This window comes from Podarcis liolepis (assembly GCF_965112155.1).
Source record: "Podarcis liolepis genome assembly, chromosome: 1".
Taxonomy (NCBI): Eukaryota; Metazoa; Chordata; class Lepidosauria; order Squamata; family Lacertidae; genus Podarcis; species Podarcis liolepis.
In genome coordinates this window covers 70,225,985-70,248,018 of record NC_139554.1, presented here as the reverse complement: position 1 = coordinate 70,248,018, position 22,034 = coordinate 70,225,985, and the positions used below count along the sequence as shown (strand labels likewise).

The 22,034-nt window shown below is 44.8% G+C and overlaps 1 protein-coding gene across 4 annotated transcripts; it reads right to left on the bottom strand.

Annotated features, from left to right (window-relative positions):
• Positions 1 to 956: 956 nt before the first annotated feature.
• RIC3 (RIC3 acetylcholine receptor chaperone) lies at positions 957 to 21,766 on the bottom strand. Of its 4 annotated transcripts, none has more exons than XR_014519832.1 (7): positions 21,515 to 21,766; positions 15,844 to 16,082; positions 15,197 to 15,275; positions 14,382 to 14,475; positions 8,875 to 9,023; positions 2,371 to 6,227; positions 957 to 1,323 (listed from the first exon to the last, which is right to left on the bottom strand). XR_014519832.1 is itself a non-coding variant. In XM_083478559.1 (6 exons), the coding sequence occupies exons 1-6, from the start codon at positions 21,660 to 21,662 to the stop codon at positions 5,725 to 5,727; spliced, it is 1,212 nt and encodes a 403-aa protein (XP_083334685.1). In that variant the 5' UTR covers positions 21,663 to 21,766; the 3' UTR covers positions 957 to 5,724. The 4 variants fall into 4 exon arrangements, 2 of the variants coding, with proteins under 2 accessions (XP_083334685.1, XP_083334686.1); XR_014519833.1 differs by having other exon boundaries at positions 2,371 to 6,041; positions 21,515 to 21,762; XM_083478559.1 differs by having other exon boundaries at positions 957 to 6,227.
• Positions 21,767 to 22,034: the final 268 nt, after the last annotated feature.

The following is a 22,034-nucleotide window of genomic DNA, read 5'->3' as shown; positions in this document are numbered from 1 at the left end:
ATCTCTTTCCACTTTACTTACTTTGAACTTCCTTCAGTTTAAAAAATGTCACTGACAGCCTCAGTTTCCCGTGAGTAATTCTAACTCACACTCTCTCAATGCATGGGCCCTATATTTTAGAATGAGATCAACCGTAATGGGGGGAAACCCCCAGTGCAGTTTGCAAAAATCAGATTTTGCCATTCTGGTTTCTGTGAAAGGCTTATTAAAATGTAATTGTAAGGACAAAACAAGGATGTCCCAGGAAGTTGCGGCACTGAAAGTTGTACTTAACAGTTTTTCAGACAGCTGGATCACTGCTGTCCTTTGGTTCAATGGCCAGCGAAGAATATGTGAGCCTGAACTGTGGAAAAAACCCATAAATGAGAACCAAACTGGAGACAGAATTGTGTGATGTTATTCTGAAGGATCTGTCCTGTAACTGACCAGGTGGTTGCTCGAGTATAATATAGAGAGAGCGCCAGGCATACGTATTTGTAGGATTAAGCCCAGATGTTCTGTTTCATCAAAGATGCGTTTTAAAACCCAGCTGACTTTTCAATTGTAAAAAAGCAGAAAACTGGAGATGCTAGGTGAACAAGGTTTGCTAGCAGTGTTGTCTCCCATGGCTAACATTTTCTAATTCATCACTGTGCCTTTCTTAAAACAAACCAATGATCATTCTAGTAGAATTTGACAATGTTCCTGTCTCAATTTGTTTTAAATTGTCTTTGGGTTTTAAACAAAACATGGGTGGGAGTGGGCTAAGAGGAATTAGGACCGAACAAATATTTAATTAGTCATATTTTTGCATAATGCTTAGAATGTGTTCTGTCCATTTGCACAAGACTGTCTTGTCCTGTTGGAGCAGTCAGGCATTCTTTCGTTCGTTCGTTTCAAACTATATGGAGTTTTAGATAAATCTGAGGGGGGAAATGTGCTTTTATGAAGTCAATTTTTAAAGAAACACTTTGGTATTCTGAAGCAAATGTATTTATTTATCAGTATGTGTACAACTAATTTGGTATTTTCACATAATTACATTGTGTCTGTTGTAGAAAGTACAGTACATGTCAATACAGAAAACTTGTGCAGAAAAAAAATTAAACTTGAATTTGTTTCAAAGAATTGTGGCTTCCCCCCCCAAAAAAACATGCTTTTTTTATACGTGGTCCTTACTCATTTACCATGTGGCTCCAAGATTTCTCTCTCTTCTCACCATAACTGCTTTCCCCTTCCTCCTTCCTGGCCCATGGAACATCTGTGCATTGGACAGATATGAAAATTTTCTTAGCTGAATTTCACTACGACTGCATTCCAAGGAAGGATTCGACTGTGAAATTTCTGCAAGAAAGGTGGCTGTTCAAAATCCAGAAAGAAAAGGTGGAACCACATTCTCTGGATCTTCTGGTAGTAACTGCCACCGAAGATGGGGTAGTGCTCTTTCCAGGATGTCCACAGACCACTGAAGATCTAGTCATAAAATGTTCTCTCTGTCCATCTGCTTTCATCCACTCTCTCTTGGTAAGAAAGCCACACCAGCCACCCTGGTTTGATGGCTAAGAGGTTGCATCTCACTGGCATACCCATCTCATAACCTGACTCCTCTGGTCAGGATCAGTGCTGCCCTACACAAAACATGTAGAGCACCCCTCCATCCACCTTGGCTGAGGCAGCCTTTGGTAGGAGAACGCTGCAGTTCTCAGTAGCACCAACACACTGATCCCACCCTCGAAGGGTCTATAAGCTCTGGTACGTCTCTATGGTGGCAGCTTCTACCAGGAAATCTCGAGAGAAGACCGGTCTACATACTATGAATGGGATTTCTGGATCTTGTAGAAACTGCCACCAGCCCCACCTGGGCTTAATCTGGCTGCCTCTGAACTACCCAGGACAAATTCTACCTATCATCTGTAAAGTTATTCTGTTCTTCCCTCTGCCAGTGAGCCTCCGTTTCAAGCAACGGTTAGTTTACTCATTGTTCTATAGTAATGTAGTTTTAGTAGCTGTCTCCACTTTGGGACTTGTCATTAAAAAAACTGATTCCCTTCAGGGCAGGGTAGAGCCAAGTATGTATTTCCTAGTTACCTGTTTTGAACTTGCAACGTTGCCAATTGGCTGCTGGAAAGGGAGCATAGCCCTCTCTATGGTAGCAGTTTCTATGAAATCCAGAAATTCCATTCACGGTAAGCAGAATGGTCTTTTCTCACGCAGCCTTAAAATGGGAAACGTAACTGTCTGCCATTCTTTTTGAAAGTCACATTGCTTGTTCCAGAGAACACACACATAATACACACAAGAAATATATACTGGAATGTTGTTCCTCATTTTACTCAAGATAGATAAACAAATGTAAAAATAAACATGGATGCAAAAGAGAAATATGCTTACAAAATTTCCTCTGGTATTTTCCATTCACTTAGTGCTGCAAACTATTTTCAAAACAGGTTTCTGTAATCATGGGCCACGAAATGGTGCTGAACTGATTATCAACTTCACTAAAGCAGATCTTTGCTAAAGGCTTGGAGAACTGGAATGACCCAAGTCCCTTATTCCTGGAACATAAACTTATAATACAGAAGCATTTCTGCTGGCCAGGCATATCTGACATTTCAGCCCCTAGTTATTAAAGCAGGACAGTTGCCAAAAGGCAGGCTTTCTAGCAGCAGAAGCCACAAACGTAAGACAACATACACATACAATCTTTCCTGCTGCAGAATATGTAGGCAGCAATGAAAACCCAACCAAAATTAACCCTCCCTACATCCCTCCCATTTTATTGGGACATTCTTCATGTACCCTACAATACAACCACACTTTGAATTAGTCATAATGGCTCTATGGAGTCACTTTCTCGAGAAGTTCCTAGCAATCTACTGGATAGCTACATCTGCATGATGTTTCAATGGACGGTCTGCTTACTATACATGGGACAGGATTCATCTAATGAACTTTCACTTGCACAACAGGACCTTCTCCCCTTTCCTTCCCCTGCACTCCCTGAAACTGGCTTCTTGTGAGAATCCCCAGGACAGCTCACGGGGAAGGAGGAAGAGATCGCTCCTTCTTATAAGCTGATGTGCTTGCACAGATGGTTGTAACAGCACAACACGGAATTCCACTCTAAAGCCACAATCCTATACACATTTCTTCGGAGTTGAGTCTCACTCAGTTCACTGGCACTTACTCCTGAGCAGACAATACACAGGACTGCACCCGATTGCCTGCAATACTAACCACAATTTCCTGGGAGCAAACCCTGGAGCTGAGCAGTGGTCCATTGCAAGCGAGTAGGCCAAGGGAGTGACCTAATCTTGGCAGTAGTGAGCTCACTGGGATGAAGCAGGGTGATCATGACCAGGTTGGAGGCGATGGCCCCTGAAGTGTGTGTGGAGCTCCCCAGCCTCATCGCCACCTTGTCCTGCCTCATCCCAATGACTGCAGTGCCAGCACTGTGCCCCCTTCCCACTTCCTTCAAGCCACTGCTGCTTTTCAGTAAACCTGCATGGCATTGGGCTGTGAAAAGCCGTCATGGGAGAAAGTGACCCTTCTTGTGCCTTCGGCATCTCTTCAAAACCCAAACTCTTGTAAGGAAAAAGAGCCCACAAAACAAGCCCTGTATGCCAACAAGCATATACAGGGTTTTTTCCTGTTTTTAAAAAAATGTTATCGATTGACCAGTCATTTTAGTGATTATTTTGTACAGCTTATAGTTGTGTTTTATTGTATTCCGATTGCTGGGATATTTAACAATACAGTGCTATATAAATACTTGCACAATAAAATAAATAAATAAATAAATAAATAGTGCTTTCATAAATAATTGCAACATCAAAAGAAATTATAAAACCTTTAGTAGAAAAAGAAAAATAGGGAGACAACTACTCATGTAATTTTAGGCCTCAGAGAAGGAGTGTTATGCCACTTGGCATCTTCATCTCTTTGCTTTCATCCCTGGAAATCCCTTTCTTTCTGCGATTTCATTGGGCAAGTGAAGCAGGTTTTCTGAAGATGCTGTTAATTCATCTGTCACACGACACATATTGGTCATCTGTTTTGCTCTCCTTCAAAAATCATGCCCTTGCGTTTTGGTTGCACACTTTAACTGTGAGTGCATTTTGAAAAAGTTAGCCTTGAAGTTCATGTGGAATCATGCGGTAAGTAAGCCTTGAGCCACAGGAAGGGCTGCCATCTTGAGCCACAGGTGAGGTGAAATGGATTGCTCATTCCACAAGTGACCTAGAAAAAGAAACCCTGTTCTTTGTTGATTCAACAAAAAAGAGATAATTTGGCACACACCCACACGCCAGGCGGGGTGAAGGGTTGGATTGGGCAGAAGCGTCCCTCCACCCACCTCTATCACTTAAGTAAGCGTCCCACCTGTCTCTGCCAACTTGGTTGCAAGCATCACTCCATCAATACAGACATCACCCTTCTGTCTGCCAAAGATCTTGGCAAGCAGAAGTGCCGCTGGTGGAATCCCCAGCAGCAACAGCCAGTGGAAGGCTCTGCAATGGGGCATTCCAGGGGCAAAGAGGGGCTGAGCCAGCCTGGGATCAGTTGGAACCAGAGCTGGCACCATGGTTGTCAGATAGAAGCATCATGCCAGATCAGTGCCTCATCTGCTTGCCTCTCCCACTTTCCACCCTAGCCACAATAGGTAGCAGGACTGCGAATGCAGCACTGGCCCCCCATCTCCATTGAGTCCTGCTAGGCAGTGGGTGGTATTAAGATTTGCCCCTAAATTTCCCAGAAATTCCTTGTGCTTATCAGCCAAGAAAATCAACTAACACTTGCACGTAAGGAATGGCATTAAGACACCCCTTTCACCTTACGATTTCCTCATTACAAGAGGATGAAGGATTTTGGTCTGCAACAAGAGACCACCCAAGACAGAGGCAAAAAATAAAACAAAACGCCAACTACTTTACGCAAATCAAATATGATAATCAAATATAAAAACTGATTATCTGCTATCCTTTTAACGGCGTCTGAAACAGGCTGCCTCAACCTGACGAATAGTTAACATTGGTGAACGTGTTAGAAGTACAGTGGGAAAATTCCCTACTGGATTACTTTATACAGGAGGAGAGGCTGAAAGAAGGCACAATGGGAAGCTATCTTGATTTAGACGCCTTGGGAGGCTACGGCAAGCAAGGGACTGGAAACCAAGCCTTCTGAGGAACAATTGAGAGAGTCGGGTATGCTTAGCTTGAATAAGAGGAGAATGAGAGGAGATACGCATGATAGCCATCTTCAAATAGCTAAAGGGGTTGTCATACGGAAGAAGGAGCAAGCTTGTTTTCTCCTGCTCTGGAGGGTAGGACCCGAACCAATGGCTTCAAGTTACTAGAAAGGAGATTCTGACGAAGAACTTTCTGGCGGTGAGAGCTGTTCAACAGTAGGATGGACTCTCTCAGCGGACTCTCCTTCTTGGAGGCTCTAAAGCAGAGGCTGGAGGCCATCTGTAATGGTTGCTTTGGTTGAGATTCCTGGATTGCAGGGGGTTGGACTAGATGATCCTCAGAGTCCCTTCCAACTATGATTCTGTGATTCCAAGGCAGTTGATGCTGAAGTGGCCAGGCTGATGAACTAGTGGGGGGCTACTCATTTTCCATCCAAATAAGCAGCAAATGCAAAAGATATGCAGCAGCTGGGTACGCAACAATGGAGACAAGCCTTTGTCTTGCAAGCAGCAGTTTACCCCAGTTTCTAGAAGGAGAGATAGCCTTCCGCGCTTGATCCTCAGTGTCCCAGCAACGCTATGCCCTTCGTGTTTCGCTTCCTCAGAATGCCCATTTCGTCTGGATTTTCCTCGTTCTGCTCTTGGGGCGCAGCATTTTCGAGGTCGGAATCTAGCAACAGCTCCTCCTGGGCTGCGGCATCTTCCATTTCACCGCAGTTTTCGGGGTAGAAGCCCTCATTCTCCGCTATCACAGCAGGGTCGTCCTCTTCGAAGTGGCAGCAGTAGCACTTCTCAGGGTCGTGGCCAGTGCCACTCTGGTCGCCGAGCGTGGCGTGCTGGCCCTCCGTCTCGTGGGCTGCTGCAGGGTCACTGTTCACTATGGCGAGAGCAGACAAAACGGTTTCACTACATAAACACTCCTCATCGTCCACAAACGCCATTCTCTCTGCTATCTCTTCAGCCGAAGGCTGGCTGGGGTCAGGGTAATCCACAAGGATTGTGTCCTGTCTGCGCTTGACGCAATCAGAGTTATCATAGACAGGATAGGTCTCCTCTGGATAACCTTAGGACATAAAATAAACTCGTCTTAGATGGAACAATCATGCCAAGCACTTTGTTCATGGTATCACTGGATCTGTTCAGCCATACAAACACCTGAATTCCTGTAGGAAGTGACACTGATTTCAGTGGCACTTTCAAATCAGTGTGCTTGATTTGTGGTTGCAGCCAGAAGAGATCATCTAGTCGCTGAAATGTCATCAATTGCTTATGTGTTTTAGAATGAGATCTGTCCTGCATCCATATGGGACTGGTCTAGACATACAAATGGCTCCTTGCTAAGCAGGATTAACAAATTGGGATTTAGTTCTTCGATTGCACACTGCCTTCCTAGAGCAAATCCCCTCTCCCTGCCATTAACTGTGCTTCACCATAACAGGTATTAATAGTGGTCAAAACTGAGCAGTTTCTCTCAACCCCTGGATCAATTCTTGCAAGAGAGTTGGTGGGTCACAAAAACCACCTGCTTCTACCTCCATGGTAGAAACCACCTGCCTTTCACCTGTGCAGCCACTAAATGAAGCACAGACTGGTAGAGATAAAAAGAACGATACTGATCCTGCAGAAAGACACTGGAGTGGCAATAAGATTCTTTTTAAAGATGCCCAACCCAGGGCACAGTAGTCCTCCCTATGTAGACTGGGGGAGCTACTCTACAACAGCCTCAGATGTTAGCTCAGGATGTGTGAAAATGGCAATTTTGATTTCGTTCAGTTTTCATTTCCCCAGTCTTAAATTCAGTTCTCTACAATTCCCCATCGGTATGTGTGTTTTTTTAATTAAAAAAAACAGCACTTGAGTCTGAAATTATCCTAACATGTACATTTCTTGTATTGAATTTTGCCCGATACACACGTTTTTGCAAAGCAGTTCCCCACTATTATGCATTTCTGTATGTTATATTCACCACTATATGCATTTTTATGTAAGTGGCACCCTACCTAGCATATGCATTTTTGTTCACATTTACTTGTCTAGAGCAGTGTTTCCCAACCTTTTTTGGGCAAAGGCACACTTGTTTGATGAAAAAAATCTCGAGGCACACCACCATTACAGCCCCGTGACGTCAGCGCGCAGCGTCACGCCGGGAGGGACACAAGTGTAAGTTTCAATTTTTTTCCCTCCCCCTTGCCGGGGAACCTCCAAGCTTTGGGGGTGGGGGGGGAGGAGGCAGCAAAGCGAGGGACTGAGGGACTCCTCCAACGACAAGGGTTGGGGAAGAAGAGAAAGGGCTATTCCGCTCCAGTCATGGGAGGGGAATATGTACTGGCCCAACTGGTGTGCGGTCTTCGGAAAGCGGGGTGCGGGAAGGAAGCCTAGGCTCGGGGTCCACCGACCTCGGCGGAGAAAGGCAACAACCGAAGCCTCCCGACGGTTTCGGGGGAGACGTTCAGAGCTTCCCTGGGAGTTTCTCAGCCTGCCTTTCGGAGGAAGAGGCGGAGGGGGCCTGGGGATGGCGGTGGCCTCGGCCTCGCCCTCCCTCCGTCCCTCTACCTTTGTAGTGGACGCGCAGGTTGTTCTGCGAGAGGCCGATGTAGCTGAATTTGTCCTTCGGGCTCCAGGAGCGCGGCAGCGGCGTATCCTGCTCGTCCACGGCCGGGTAGAGCCGCTTGAGGCGCCACTTGAGCTCCTTCTCGTGCTCGTTCAGGGCCGGGTCGCCGCCGTGAGGGAAGGGCGCCGGGGCGCTGCTGCTGCCGCCGCCGCTCCCGGCAGGCATGGGCCCAGCTGAGGCGGCGGCGGCTGTTGTGGTGGTGGCGGCGATAGCGGGCAGAGGAGGGGGTGGCGGCGGGGCCGAGGTGGCCGGCGGCGGCGGGGGAGGCGGCGGCGGGTCGAGCAGGAGGCCGGCCGAGGCTGGTGAGGGAGTAGGGTTGCCCGGGGCTTGAGGAGCCGTCGCCGGGAGTTGCTGCTGCTGTTGTTGCTGCTGCTGCCTGCACATGCCGGCCTCCTCCTCGTCCGCTGTCTCACGCTCCTCCCTTTTGCGCGCGCTGCCCCGCCGCCGCCCCATTGGCCGGGTCCTGTCAGCTGATCCTGTGTTATTTCCTGTGTGTGTGTGTGTGTGTGTGAGGGGAGAATGGAGAGAGAAACCTCGGCACAACCACCGCGGAGCCGCCCCCGGCTCGACGCGGATCCTCCTCGCCGCCGCCCCGCGTCTCGCCACCCGACTCGCCCGCCTCCCTCCCACAGCACACCAGGCAACATCCCACGGCACACTAGTGTGCCGCGGAACACCGGTTGGGAAACACTGGTCTAGAGAACTGCATTGCAAAATTCAGAGAAGTGTGGATGTCAAAGGAAGTGATGTTACAGTTTGTGTATTGTTTTGGTAAGGGCAAATCAGGTAGGTTTGCCTTTAAATACAAAAGGAATAAAGTTTCTCCCCCCATCCCTAGATAGCCCAAGGAGCCCTCCTGTCCCTCAGCTTTGTAGCTTTGTAGCATAGTGCTATAAGCCCTCATGAACAACAAACTACAGCTGGCTAGTCTGAGATGCTTAAGCAATCAATGGATTCTCTCTTGTTAAGAGAGCCAGGTGTTCAGATGCCTTTGAATACTGAATGGCTTCCTGTGATAAGCTTTTCTTTTAAAGGAAAAGCAGAAACAAACAGCAGCACACTCATGCTTCCTTCATATAAATAGAAAGGTCTTCCTTACCTTCCCAGTCCTGCATATACGGAGCCTCTTCAGCTTCTTTCTCTGGGGAGATTCCATCTATGAGTTTGCCTTCTTTCATGACCTTCGTAATTTCTCGGAGCTGCTGAAGTAGCCTTTTCTCTTGATCGGTCGTGACGTTTTGGGGCCGACTATGGAACAGAATGGATGCTTTTGAATTATGGTGCTGGAGGAGACTCTTGAGAGTCCCATGGACTCCAAGAAGATCAAACCTCTCCATTCTGAAGGAAATCAGCCCTGAGTGCTCACTGGAAGATCGTGAAGCTGAGGCTCCAATACTTTGGCCACCTTATGAGAAGAGAAGACTCCCTGGAAAAGACCCTGATGTTGGGAAAGATGGAGGGCACAAGGAGAAGGGGACGACAGAGGACGAGATGGTTGGATAGTGTTCTTGAAGCTACCAACATGAGTTTGACCAAACTGTGGGAGGCAGTGGAAGACAGAAGTGCCTGGCGTGCTCTGGTCCATGAGGTCACGAAGAGTCAGACACGACTACACAGCAACATGGAACAGGCATTTTAAAAAATACCCACGACAACAGCTCAAACCTACTATTGCACATGACTGGCAATATCTGAGTGAGTTTTAGAGGAATGGTTCTCTGTCCTAGTGAACAAGCATGAAAAAAGCAATGTTCAAGCCAATTAAGATGTCCCAATGTCAAATGAAAAAGACTGCTATATGGTCCCATACTTAACCTCACCAACTGCCATGGGGGATCATAAAAGGCCCTATTTTAAAGTAATTCACTCTACAATGGTACCTCTAGATGCAAACGGGATCCGTTCCGGAGCCCCGTTCGCATCTAGAAGCAAACGTAACCAGCAATGGCACGTCTGCGCACGCATGCGTCGCTTTTCGCTGCTTCTGCACATGCATGTGACATCATTTTGAGCGTCTGCCAAGGAGCGCAACTTGAACACATTCATCCCGAAGCACATTCAACCCGAGGTATGACTGTATTGGTTTTTTTTATAGAGGACAGCATACAAGGAGATGAAAGACCTAGTTGAAACAGTGTAAATAATATGCTACTTTCTTGGAAGTTAATGATTCACACCATTGTTTAGAAAATAAATGAAGTAGCATCAATGATATAGTATCAGTGATCTAAAATGGCATTTTTTCCTGGCTGATTCACATAATTTGTAAATCAATAATTTAAATCAATCCACCTTCAGGCACAGTTGTGGAATGCCAACTAACATCACAGCTTTTGTGGGCGAAATGAAAGGGTACAGATGCAAGGGAGCTGTGGAAGGAAAGGTACCAAGAAAGCAGGTGGCTACATTTCACATGTTGACCTGAAGTAACTGATTTCTTTGGGGAATTATAGGGACAGAACTACCTAAACTGTATAGAAACGTATTTATGTATGCTACTACAGTGGCAAGAATGTTACTTGCCCAAAAATGGAGAGAAGCAGAAGTCCCAGTGAAGGAAGAATGGATACAAAAACTTTTGGAATATGCAGAGATGGCAAAACTTACCGGAAGAATAAGAAATCACGATAACAAATGTTTTAATAAAAGAATGGAAATGGTTTATTGAATATTTACAGATAAAGTGTAAACCTTCAGTTTTATAAGAGTATATATTTAAAGTAGATGAATTAATGAGCAAATTAAGTTAATTTGGATATGCAGAAGATATTAAAAATAAATTTAAGGAACCGCAGAAAGAGGGGGAAGGAAGTAAAGTTTTGAAATATTAAAATGGTTGTAAAATTAGTGAAATGTATAAAACCTAAAAAACTTTCTTTTTTAAAAAAAACCAAATAAACTGGAAAAAAGGAGAAAGGAAGAAAAATGAAGTAACTGATTAAATCTTTGTCTGAATCACTATTTCTCTCTTTTAAAATTTATTTTATTTTATTTATATCCCGCCTTTCTTCCACCATGGAACCCAACTCATACATGTGGTTCCCAGTCCTGCTTAGCTTCAGCAAGTTGGGGGCCTTGTGTGCCTCCAAACCATGCCCTAAGACCATCAAAATACCGTTTGGCGATTTGTTTGATTGCTCACAGTAAAATAAATTCTTGCCACTGCGCAATAATAACACAGAGAGCTTTATATATATAATAGATGAACAGTATTAGTGACTAGGAAATAGATGGAAACAGTGACCTTTTGTGTTATTTTCATCTATTTGAGAAAGATCAAGTGGCTCATAATTTTTATCATCATTTTATCCCATGCTGATTAAATATCACAGAAGAGGAAAGCATTCAAATTACTTATATTTTTTCTCCTAAGCTAAGAAAAGGGACCGTCAGACAGCTATGGAGGGGCGGGGGAAGCATGCCTGGTTCTGATCTTACAAATTTGTAAAGATCCAACCTATTGCTTGTGGAAGCCTTTATCTACCTGGTGCCCTCCAGGTATTTTAGACGACTGCTCCTGTCAGCTCCCAACCGGCATTCTAACCAAATAAATAAAACACATGCATCAAAGTGAGCTGGACTCTGCAACCCAATGGTTCTTCTGTATCTGTTGAGAGATCGCTTCCAGATGACCGGTTTATGGAGCAATCATCCCAACTGGTTTGCACAAAATTTGCAGGGAGGCGAGACAACATTGGCTCTCTATGGAGCATCCATTCCTATTTGATTGCTCGCGGGTTCTGTGACAATGCAACAAGCAATTGTTACTCCACACTTTCCAATGCATTTTCTCTTCAACCAGGCCTCTGGCTGTGTAATGTTCTATGGCCTTTTTAATGTGATTGCAAGAAGGGGGTTATTGTTCTGTTTTGTTTTATCTATTCATTTTGTGCTATCTCTTTAATTTTATCTTGTGAACCTCCCTGAGTTCTTCGGATGAAGGGCAAATAAATTATTTATTATTATTATTATTATTATTATTATTATTATTATTATTATTATTATTATTATTATTATTTCCTTACAGCAAAATGGGCCTGGAGGGAGAGCAGGTTTGTTGCACAAGAGTGCCCGATCGACTTTAACTGTCTGAAACCTAAATTTGCCAGTATATCACTGAAATCATCAAAAAAATTAGCAGTAGTTTGGAAGCACCCTGAGTTTTCTAGGTCTCATCTTTAAAACAGTAAAAAGAATAGTACAGTAGCAACTTGGTTGAAACAATTGCACATAAGGCCTCTGGTCCTTTTAACCAGTAGGGATTTTCTCTCATTATTTTTTAGAATGAACACGACCCTAAATGAGGCGCATCAGTCTCTAGGAAATATATTTCCTTTTCCATTTGTCATAGCTTTTGCGGGTCTCCTCCCTTCTCCACCTACTTTTCTCCAAGTAAACCTACCTAAGCAGGAATTGAACCCCTATTGAATTTCTTCTGCTTTCAGGATAGTGTCTCCTCTGCCAACCCTGACGTTTATCAAACTAACATGTGCCTTTTGAAAGACTGTCACCTCCAGACAGGCAGAAAAAAAATCAAAGCCACTTTGTCTTTGCTACGGGTACTGGGTTGCCTAATGAGAGAGACTTTACCTCACAAGAATAGCAAGATATTGTGACGAGGCCTTTTCATATCATGTCATTAGAAAGCAGCAAGACTAGCAAAGTAAGATGCCTCTAAATAAAAGGGAAGATACACAGTGTCGTGGCTCTGGCCTAAGGGCGAATCTTACGAAGCTGGATTGTTTAGGAATCTGCAGAACTGCTTTGCCTAGAGAAACACTGATGGTCTTATCAGAAGACCATTAGGAAGAACTTCCTGACAGTAAGAGCTGTTTGACAGTGGAATTTGCTGCCAAGGAGTGTGGTGGAGTCTCCTTCTTTAGAGGTCTTTAAGCAGAGGCTTGACAACCATATGTCAGGAGTGCTCTGATGGTGTTTCCTGCTTGGCAGGGGGTTGGACTCGATGGCCCTTGTGGTCTCTTCCAACTCTAGGATTCTATGATTCTATGATTCTATGAATTATTTTGGCTCCTGAGCAACATTCCTTCAAAAATCTGCTTTGCTTTGAGTGACGTTTAAGGGCCAATGGCAACTCTAATCCCAGACTTCATTACTGTGATGATTTCTCTATCAGTGACCTGGCTCCTAACTAGGGCATCCGACACTGGCAAGAGGCAAACGCAGCACAGCGTGGCTCACAATTTGCCTTCATGTGTTCTGTTCACTGTATGCCACACAGAAGCCATCTGAAATGTTTTACCGGTACCATTTCAATCAGAACTCCAGTTTTAGCTGAATTTTCCAAATAACTTCAGCAACCTTATCTATGAAGAATCAAATAGTAGAGGAAACTGTCTGCATGTGTGCTTATGGACCGCCGTTCCATTCTAAAAAACAGGAAGATGTCTTATGCTGAATCAGACCAGGAGCATAATGTTTTTATGACCATTGGTCCATCTACCTTCAGTTTTGTCTACACCGATGGCAGCAGGTCTCTCCAGACTTTCACACTGCAATCGCTCACCCAGACACGCTGGGGACTGAACCTGTGACCTTCTGCAAGCCAAGCAGATGCTCTTCCACTGAGCTACATCCTTCCTCTTGGTCAGTCTCTTGTGTCAGACTGATTGGAGACTTAGCTTTAGGCGGCAATACTAAACACACTTACTTGAAAGCAAGGCCTGCTGAATTCAGTGGGACTTATTTTGGGATAAATACGCACCTATGCTTTTGGATGCCAAGCATAAGGAAAAGAGCCTTGCGATCTGTGCATCGGATGAGCAGGCAGCTGGAAGATAGGCTACAGATTAATATGATCTGTAGTGAAGGGTAGCGAATAGGCCATTCTCATCAGCATGGCAAAGACTGGGAAGAGCGAGTATCTTTAGTTCTGTATTTATAAATATTCTTAATCTAGTAGGTAGTAAGGATAGTTCAAACAAACAGTACTCAGACAAATAACTTAATTATAGACCATACAAAAGTGCCTATTTATTGCCTGAACTGGGATATTTTTTCTTTTCTTACTCAACCCATCAAGCCACCCTCTTTTTTATTTCCCATCTACTGTGAACAAATGGAATACTGCCGGAAATTATAAGTATTGGCATTCCTTCTGAAATTCCATAATGGAATTTATAGAGGTTAAGAAGGCATCAATCCATTTATGCAGAACATTGTAACAGAGTTGATGTCATCTCTTTACAAACTCTGGGTGACATCCAACTAAATCATATTCAGATTAGGCCCATTGAAATGAATGGACTTGGAGAGCCATTGTTTTAAATGGGTCTACACAGGAGTATCACTCTCTGTGTTTAATGGATTTATGATGCTACAGAGCTGGTGAAACACCACACCAGAAATCACGTGCATCCATATTTCTTTTAGTTTAACTCAAAATGCTGAATTTAGTTTAACATAGAACTAGAAGAGGGAAGAGTTGAGTAAAAGTACCTCCAAATTATAAGATGTTTAAGAGATGCAGTTTTTTATTTAACAGCATATTTTTATTTGCAATGTTCTAATTTGCTTTATCGGGAACAGAGAAATACAAAAAGAACCCGCCCTTTTTAATCTGCCGGAACAAGAGTCACTGCCACATACCTTTCACAGTTGGGTCCCACTCTATTGATTAATTTCTCCATGGCTTCTTCAGTCTCTCTCAGCTTATCTTGAAGTTGGGCAAGCTCATAGTCAGCTGCAAAATAAATGTGGTCCCAAAAGGCATCAGCGGCAGCTCTGACAATTCACTCCATTCAATCAGCATGTATTTGTTCTGAATGTGCAGCAAACAAAATGGAACTTGTTCCGAGAGAACCATGAGAGGCGACTAAGAGGGCTTTACCGGTAAACAGAACTAATGAAAATAATCTTTTTATTCTTCCCAGGCAGAATGAAAGGAAAAGGGAAATTTCCCTAAGGCTAGGAGAAGCATATATAATGCACCCAATTGCTCATAAGCAGCTACATGCAGAGCGACTGGCTGATTGTAAATGCCTGGAGACAGGAAAGGCTACGACATAGAAAACCACACAGTCTAATGACATAAGGGATGTTCAGAATAAGAGGAAAGCTAACAATTATTTTTGTTGAGAAGAAGGAGATCAAGGCTGCGACTCTATGCATAGTTTATGTGGGATAAGCTCAATTTAACAAGAGTGGGATTTATTTCTGCATACGCACAGAATTCGACTGTGTTGAAAGTAACAAACTCAATGGGTGATATCCAATTTCTCCCCTTGGATTTCATCCCACTGATTTCAATGGGTTTACTCAGTGTGACAAACATTGACTATCACTCACTACTACTAGTAGTAATAATAATCACAGTGCCTCATCTATCACGCTGCTAGATTTATTTTCCAAGTGAGAGCCAATTTTGGATGCCATTTCAATTCAGTCTGGGAAATGCTACTTACTGATTTTCCTGTTTGTGTTTCCAGATGACGACGGAGGACATTTCCGCTCAACTGTTGTGGTTTTCCCCTTAGAAGAAAGCTATTAATTGGAAAGGGTTATTGTTGTGACAGAAGAGACATAGGTGTTTCTAGAAAGACATTAACAGCCTCAGCTAAAACATAAAAGGAAACCAAAGTTATGAAAATGAGTTGAGGCAAGCCATGGCTCACTCTACCGCCACACTCCCCCTTTGCATGCCAGGTTTGAAAGCTTCCGCTTTCAATTTTAAATCAACCAAAGTTCCCTATGAAGTCCTAACTTGGGGAATTACGATTTTGTTCAAACTCTAGTTGCTGAATCTATCAGGATCAGAAACCACAGTTTGCTTTTCGTTTATGTTCACTAAGTAGAGGGTTTTTTGGTTGGTTTTCAAAAGAACCACTAACAAGTTTGATCATCACAGGGAAATACAGTTAGTTTCAAAACAGAAGCTCTTGATCTTCTCCTCCGGCATGTGACCATATGAACTAAGTATTCGTTTCATCCCAATACTAGTGGAGAGAAGCAAAAGAGCCCTTAGATTTACCATGACATGTGAAATAGGTCAATGACTCACGGGTTAAGAAACTTACTGATGCAATTTCAAGGGTGAAGTGGTATTTCTTACCTTAAAAAGAATGTACAATATGTATAAAAGGATCCCAAATCCATATATTGGGATGACTTGTCCCACAAGACCTCTTCCACTGCCGCCGCCACCTCCTCCACCTCCACCGCCGCCTCCACCTCCACCCTTGGCCTTTGCAACTGCTTCCGCAAGATGAGACCTTGGGAAATGGGTAGTGGGTGGTCTGGTTTCTGGAGACATCTGGGGATGCATTGTTGGAGGAAACTGACTGGTCTTTCCTGAAAATTAAGGTTAAAAAGATCCATTCTTAAAGGGATGTGTTGTGTTTTAAGTCCTGTTCTATCCTCTGAATATGAATCTTAGGTGGAATCTAGACACATATAAAAAATTGCTATGAAAATGCCTTTTTAAAAAATGATTTGAAATATGTATCAAATATGCCATAGCTTGCCATCACCATCTAGCATCACATTTTTATAATGCACACTAAAAACCTTCTATTTGCAGCTGTATAGAGAAGTCCTTAATAAGGTGTTCATACACCCATATTTTTTCACACAATATTGCACATATAACAATGACTGATTGACATTTCTATCACATCAGTATTCTCCATCATCAGAAACCATATGGCAATTTTAACATGGTAATCGACATATTAATTACTGTCAAGAATCCCATTGAATGAGCATTGGATAACAATGTACAGTGGTACCTTGGGTTAAGTACTTAATTCATTCCAGAGGTCGGTTCTTAACCTGAAACTGTTCTTAACCTGAAGCACCACTTTAGCTAATGGAGCCTCCTGCTGCCGCCATGCTGCCGGAGCACGATTTCTGTTCTCATCCTGAGGCAAAGTTCTTAACCCGAGGTAGTATTTCTGGCTTAGCGGAGTCTGTAACCTGAAGCGTATGTAACCTGAAGCATATGTACCACAGTATGTTGAAAGGCACAAAGCAGGAACACCTAAACAACCAGTTTGAGGAACTAATCCAGCTTCTTAGGCCTGCCTCAGGAACCCATCAAATTTTGGTGGCAGCGGCAAAAAGAAAAAGTTGTTCACAGTCCGGGGTGGGGACAGGATAGCAGAGCCCAATGTCTTTATGGGGATGCAAATTCTCATTTGACGGGTGGAGGGGGAGCAATAGCCCCTTTCTCAACTGATCTCCACAAATCAACTAAGGAGGGGGAGCTGTGTGTCTCTGACAGTGTGTGGTGGTCACACCCACTTTGGGCAAACTTCACCACTTGTATGCCGCTCCTGGAGGGTGAATGTGACCTCAAGCTAAAAGAGATTACCGTAATCACAAAATGATGGGAGGTTGCTATGGCACCAAGCAGTTTGCCAAGATGGAACACTGCCAGCTAAGTTGACATGCATACCTTGCCAAAATGAACCACACCAGTTTATATTCTATTTTATGCAGATTTTGACACACTGTAATTCAAAACTGTATGGGGGCTGCAGAAAAGTCACCTGGCATTTAAGGCACTACAGTGTATATACTTAATTCCTTAACCACTGATGAACTACAATTTAGGGAAATCTTGGGGATCCTCAGAAGCTTATTGAGCTTTTATCAAAATCCAGGAATGTCAAATGAGCATGTTAAGACAGCTGACTCACCACTACCAGTGTCCCCCTGCAATGAGTAGCTGCAGGATAGTTTCCCCTCTGCTTTAAACCTTACCTTTCAGTTCGACTGGGGATCAGGGAGGTCCTGACAGGCCTGGCTAATGCTCTAGTCCACATGATGTTGCATACACTACAGAATATTTCCCAAATGCCTCTACAAGACATTGGAGTTCCAAGACAGGTTCATATAAGTTCCTTGGTAGATATCTAAGTCTACCCCCACCCCACCCCCATTTTCCTGAATACACCTGGCAACAAAACCATGGCCCTACAGAGCCTGGCCTGCCATAGCTCAGGAGTCACTTTTTGCCAGGAGAACCTCCTGATTCTGCCCCATCAGCCAGCAGTAAAGTTCTGTTCATTGTGACTTCAAGGTGGTTTATGAAAGTACTGCATGCTCAGTGATTCCATGATTGATCAGTAAAAGTTCTCCCAACTTGGCCTTCCATTTATTTTGTGGCCCTACATAATTCAGCACCAATACTCTGATACACAGGGGAATGTGCAAACATTTTAATTGCAGTTGTACACAAACGGTTGCTGCATGTGGCTGTACTGGATGGGTTACTAACCCACTACATGAGGAAGGAGCTAGACAAGACCAGCATCCCAGCCTGCTCTAGCTAGACGACACCCACCCCATTCCCCACCTCCATGCCCACCAGAGGTGTCAGAACTGAGTTTCAGCCAGTTCCAGCTGGGGGAAAAAATCCCTGCATTTACTGTTCCTGTTGCCCCCCCCCCCAAAAAAAGATAAAGGTAAAGAACCCCTGGTCAGTTAAGTACAGTCAAAAGCAACTATGGGGGTGCAGCGCTCATCTAGCTTTCAGGCTGAGGGAGCTGGCATTTGTCCACAGGCAGCTTTCCAGGTCATGTGGCCAGCATGACTAAACTGCTTCTGGCACAATAGAACACTGACAGAAGTCAGAGTGCACAGAAATTCCATTTACCTTCCCGCCGCATTGATACCTATTTACTTGCACTGGCGTGCTTTTGAACTGCTAGGTTGACAGAAGCTGGGACAGAGCAACAGGAGCTCACCCCGTTGCGGGGATTCGAACCGCTGACCTTCCGATCAGCAAGCCCAAGAAGTTCAGTGGTTTAGACCACAGCATGAGTCTGCTCCCTTTTCCTGTGCCACTATATCATGCTTGGTCATGAAACAGGATACATATTCTATACTTTTATTCCTAACTGGGATTTACTTTATTATGCTTAGGGTTTTCTGCATCCATTGACTTTTATACTATCATGTGAGATATTCAGCCCGACAGTGGCTTGTTTACTTAGCAGAAACAAGAATGCTAAAAACATTATCTTCATTGCTTTAGCTCAAGAACCATTTTGAGTCCACAGCTCCATTGACCAACTACATTCTTTCCCTGTGGGGAAACGTGCTCCAAGCCTCAGAAGCCCAATTAAATCACCCCTTGCCTGCAGGAGCAAGCAGCCCCATACCTCTTTTTGAACACCAGCCCTTGTGGAGTGTTCCCTCAGCCTCCTCTCATCTCCTTGGAAGTCCTCTGGGCAGCCACCACAGCCGCTCTTGGTCCCTGAGCCACCCCCACCCCACCCCAAAGAGAGGTGCCTCCTCACACCGACCCATAGGGACCTGGGGAAAAAATGCCCCCAGCCTTAGCAGCCTGATGGTGAATGTGCAGCCACCATCTTACTCACCTTGGGAGGTAGCAGTGGCAGCAGCAGGAGTCGCTGGGCCTGCATGGTGGAAAGGCTCCCCTTTGGCTCCAGGCACTAAGCTCCCAGGCACATAGCAAGTACGAGAAAGGCCAGCATAGCACCTGTCTGCCTGCCCGATCTCCCACTTGTCTGTCCATTCCCAATAGCAAGGGCTGGCGAACTGGCTGGCTGGGCTCCGTCACCCACTTGCTTGCTTACTCGGAGGCCACCTCAGCTCTGGGCAACCAGCACCCCCTGGCCAGCCCCAGAGGCACCATTCACCTGTGGAGCTTGTGGCCGGAGTTGTTGCAATAAACAGCCGCACAGGTCTTTGAGAGGCAGAGATGCAAGAGGGCATCAAAGGAGGGAAGGAAAGAGGGACAGAGGCCAGTGTTGCCCGTGGCACCGCTGACCATCATTCAAGACACTCCAGGGTGCCACGGCACACTGGTTGAAAACCACTGCTTTAGCTGGATAAAAGGAGAGTGTTACAAACAGCATAATTTGTAACAAAAATCCTGCAGTTTAAAAATGAGCATCTGCACCAAGCTTCATGGGATATGGCCACGCCAATACCCCCTTTGAATTCCAGAAAGACCGAGAGGCTTGATTCCTGCCACAGCGAGACTTGCGACTAAGTGGCAACAAATCCAACTCGGTAAATGCTTTGCAGTTGCTGCAGCAATTTAAAAGTACTCAATGAGTGGTTTAGAGAGCAAGGTAACACAGCTGAGATGGGATACTCCTTTTCTGGCAATTCAATTTAAACACACCTGAAATGCTACTTCTACAATTCATTGTCTGCAGCTCTGTAATAAAAGTGCAACTTTAAAAGGTGACATGGGTGGTAAGTAATGATGTGAGAATGAATAAGGGTAGGACTGTAAGCTCTTACCACCCCAAATGTACAGTTATGCCTTCAGAAGTAAGATCAACTACACATTAAGGAAGGCAAGAAGTTGCAGAAATACTGCAGTGCTAGTGCAGATTTTTTCTGTACATGAGAAATCCTTGGTCATCATGTACAATCACAGATATCCATTAGGAAAGACACTTTAAAAATAATGCAAATGGTGACCACTTCTGCCACAAAGGCTGGCAGAATTTTTTTTTAAAAAAAGAAATGGCAGAAAGCAGGAAAAAATGATACAGACGGTTTAAATCATATTTTATTTCATATAAAATATCCAAAGCAATGTAACAAACATCAAAACAATTGGTGGACATGGAATTTTGAAGTTTATAAAAACAAAAACAATGTGATGACTACAAGATGCTGGCAAACTGATGCTTCCAAGGGATGGCTTAAAAACGAACAAAATTTAAAATGCACGTCATCTTGGAAGAAAGATTCTGTGAATTCAATGGTAAAGGCCAGGTAAGGTAAGGTTGTAATCTTAACTTTGTTAGCCACAGCTAAACCTGGAGATATAAATAACTGCACATTTCCTAACACTGAATACAATAATGTCTCACCTGAACCTCCTTCAGTCAAGATACCTGCTAGTCAAAAGGTGAAGTCTTTCTCTCTCACACACACTTTTTTTATTCAGTCCTAGACTCAAGGGGCAGCTGCAGTAATAGCTTCATTGCTCCGCTGGATCAGACCAAAGGCCCATCCAGTCCAGGATCTTGTTCTCACCCTGGCAACCAAATGCCTCTGGAATGCCTTCAAACAGGACATGGGTGCAACAGCACACTCCTTACTTGTGTTCCTTAGCAACTGATACAGTTGCACATTGGAGGTATTGCACAAATGGTCCTCCATTAATTTGTATTAAACCCCTTTCGAAGACCATCACTACATTTTGTAGCAGCAAAATCCGTAATTTAACCACGCACTGTGTGAAGAAGCACTTCCGTTTGTCTGCTCTGATCGCATTTACCCCTTGGAATGCCCATTCACCCAGCTTCCTAAACAGTTTCAGCACATCGGACAGAACTTCCCAACAGCTTAGTTGTGAGAAGGAACGAGGGCAAGGCAGTTAGAACTGCGATTTACTTTCTTCAGTGAATGGTCCATTTCATCCCAAATAAGACCGATCTAATTAAATGAGCAAGGATCACCTTCCCGCTACATGTATGCTGAGCTTCCAGCCACCCCGCTTTCCAAAATTCCTGTGCGGAAAGAGCAGGGGAAAGAAAAAAATCACGTGCAAGAAAGAAGAAAACCACGTGCAAAAGGGGTTGGGTGCATTTGTATGTAATCTAATATCGAGAAAGCAATCCCACCCAATATATATAAAAAAACCCCTCCCCATTTGTGTTTCCAGGAGCTGCTACGTGGGGGGTGCAGATGTGACCCTGACATGCACATGACTCAGTCCGGCAGCCCTTGACGCACGAGGTTGCGGAAGGGGTTCGGGGGCGGTCGGGGCCTTCGGGCCGGCCTCTTACCCTCGGGCGTGGCGACCAGAGTAGGCGGCGCAGCGCTGGGCTCCGGCTGCCTCCAGCCCCGCGAAAGGAAGACCTTGGGCAGCAGCAGCGACACGCACAGCACCAAGCAAGAGGCCAGGGCCACCTTGCGGAACGTTGAGTACGCCATGGCTGGGCAGAAGCGCGCGCCCGCCCGCCCGTCGTGGCCCGGAGCGGAACGTCGGCGTCCTTTCCCGCACGACGTCACATCCTCGCTCGCTTCCCTAAGCCGTTGGGAATGTTTTCCGGGGTTTTGGGGGGGGGGGGCAGGAGAAAGAGAAGGGCTGTGGCGGACATGCGCACTTCTCCCGAAGGCGCCGGCGGACGCCAGGCTGCCCACACTTGGAGGGAAGGCGAAGGGCGAAGAAGAGCAGCAGCCTCTGCCGCTTGCTGCCTTGCATATTTTACTTCAGAATTTAAGGGAGGCATGTTTTAATCTGATTTCACTTTATCCTTGTTAATTTTTTGAATGCTTTGAAATGTTCAGTTCTTCTTGTTGATC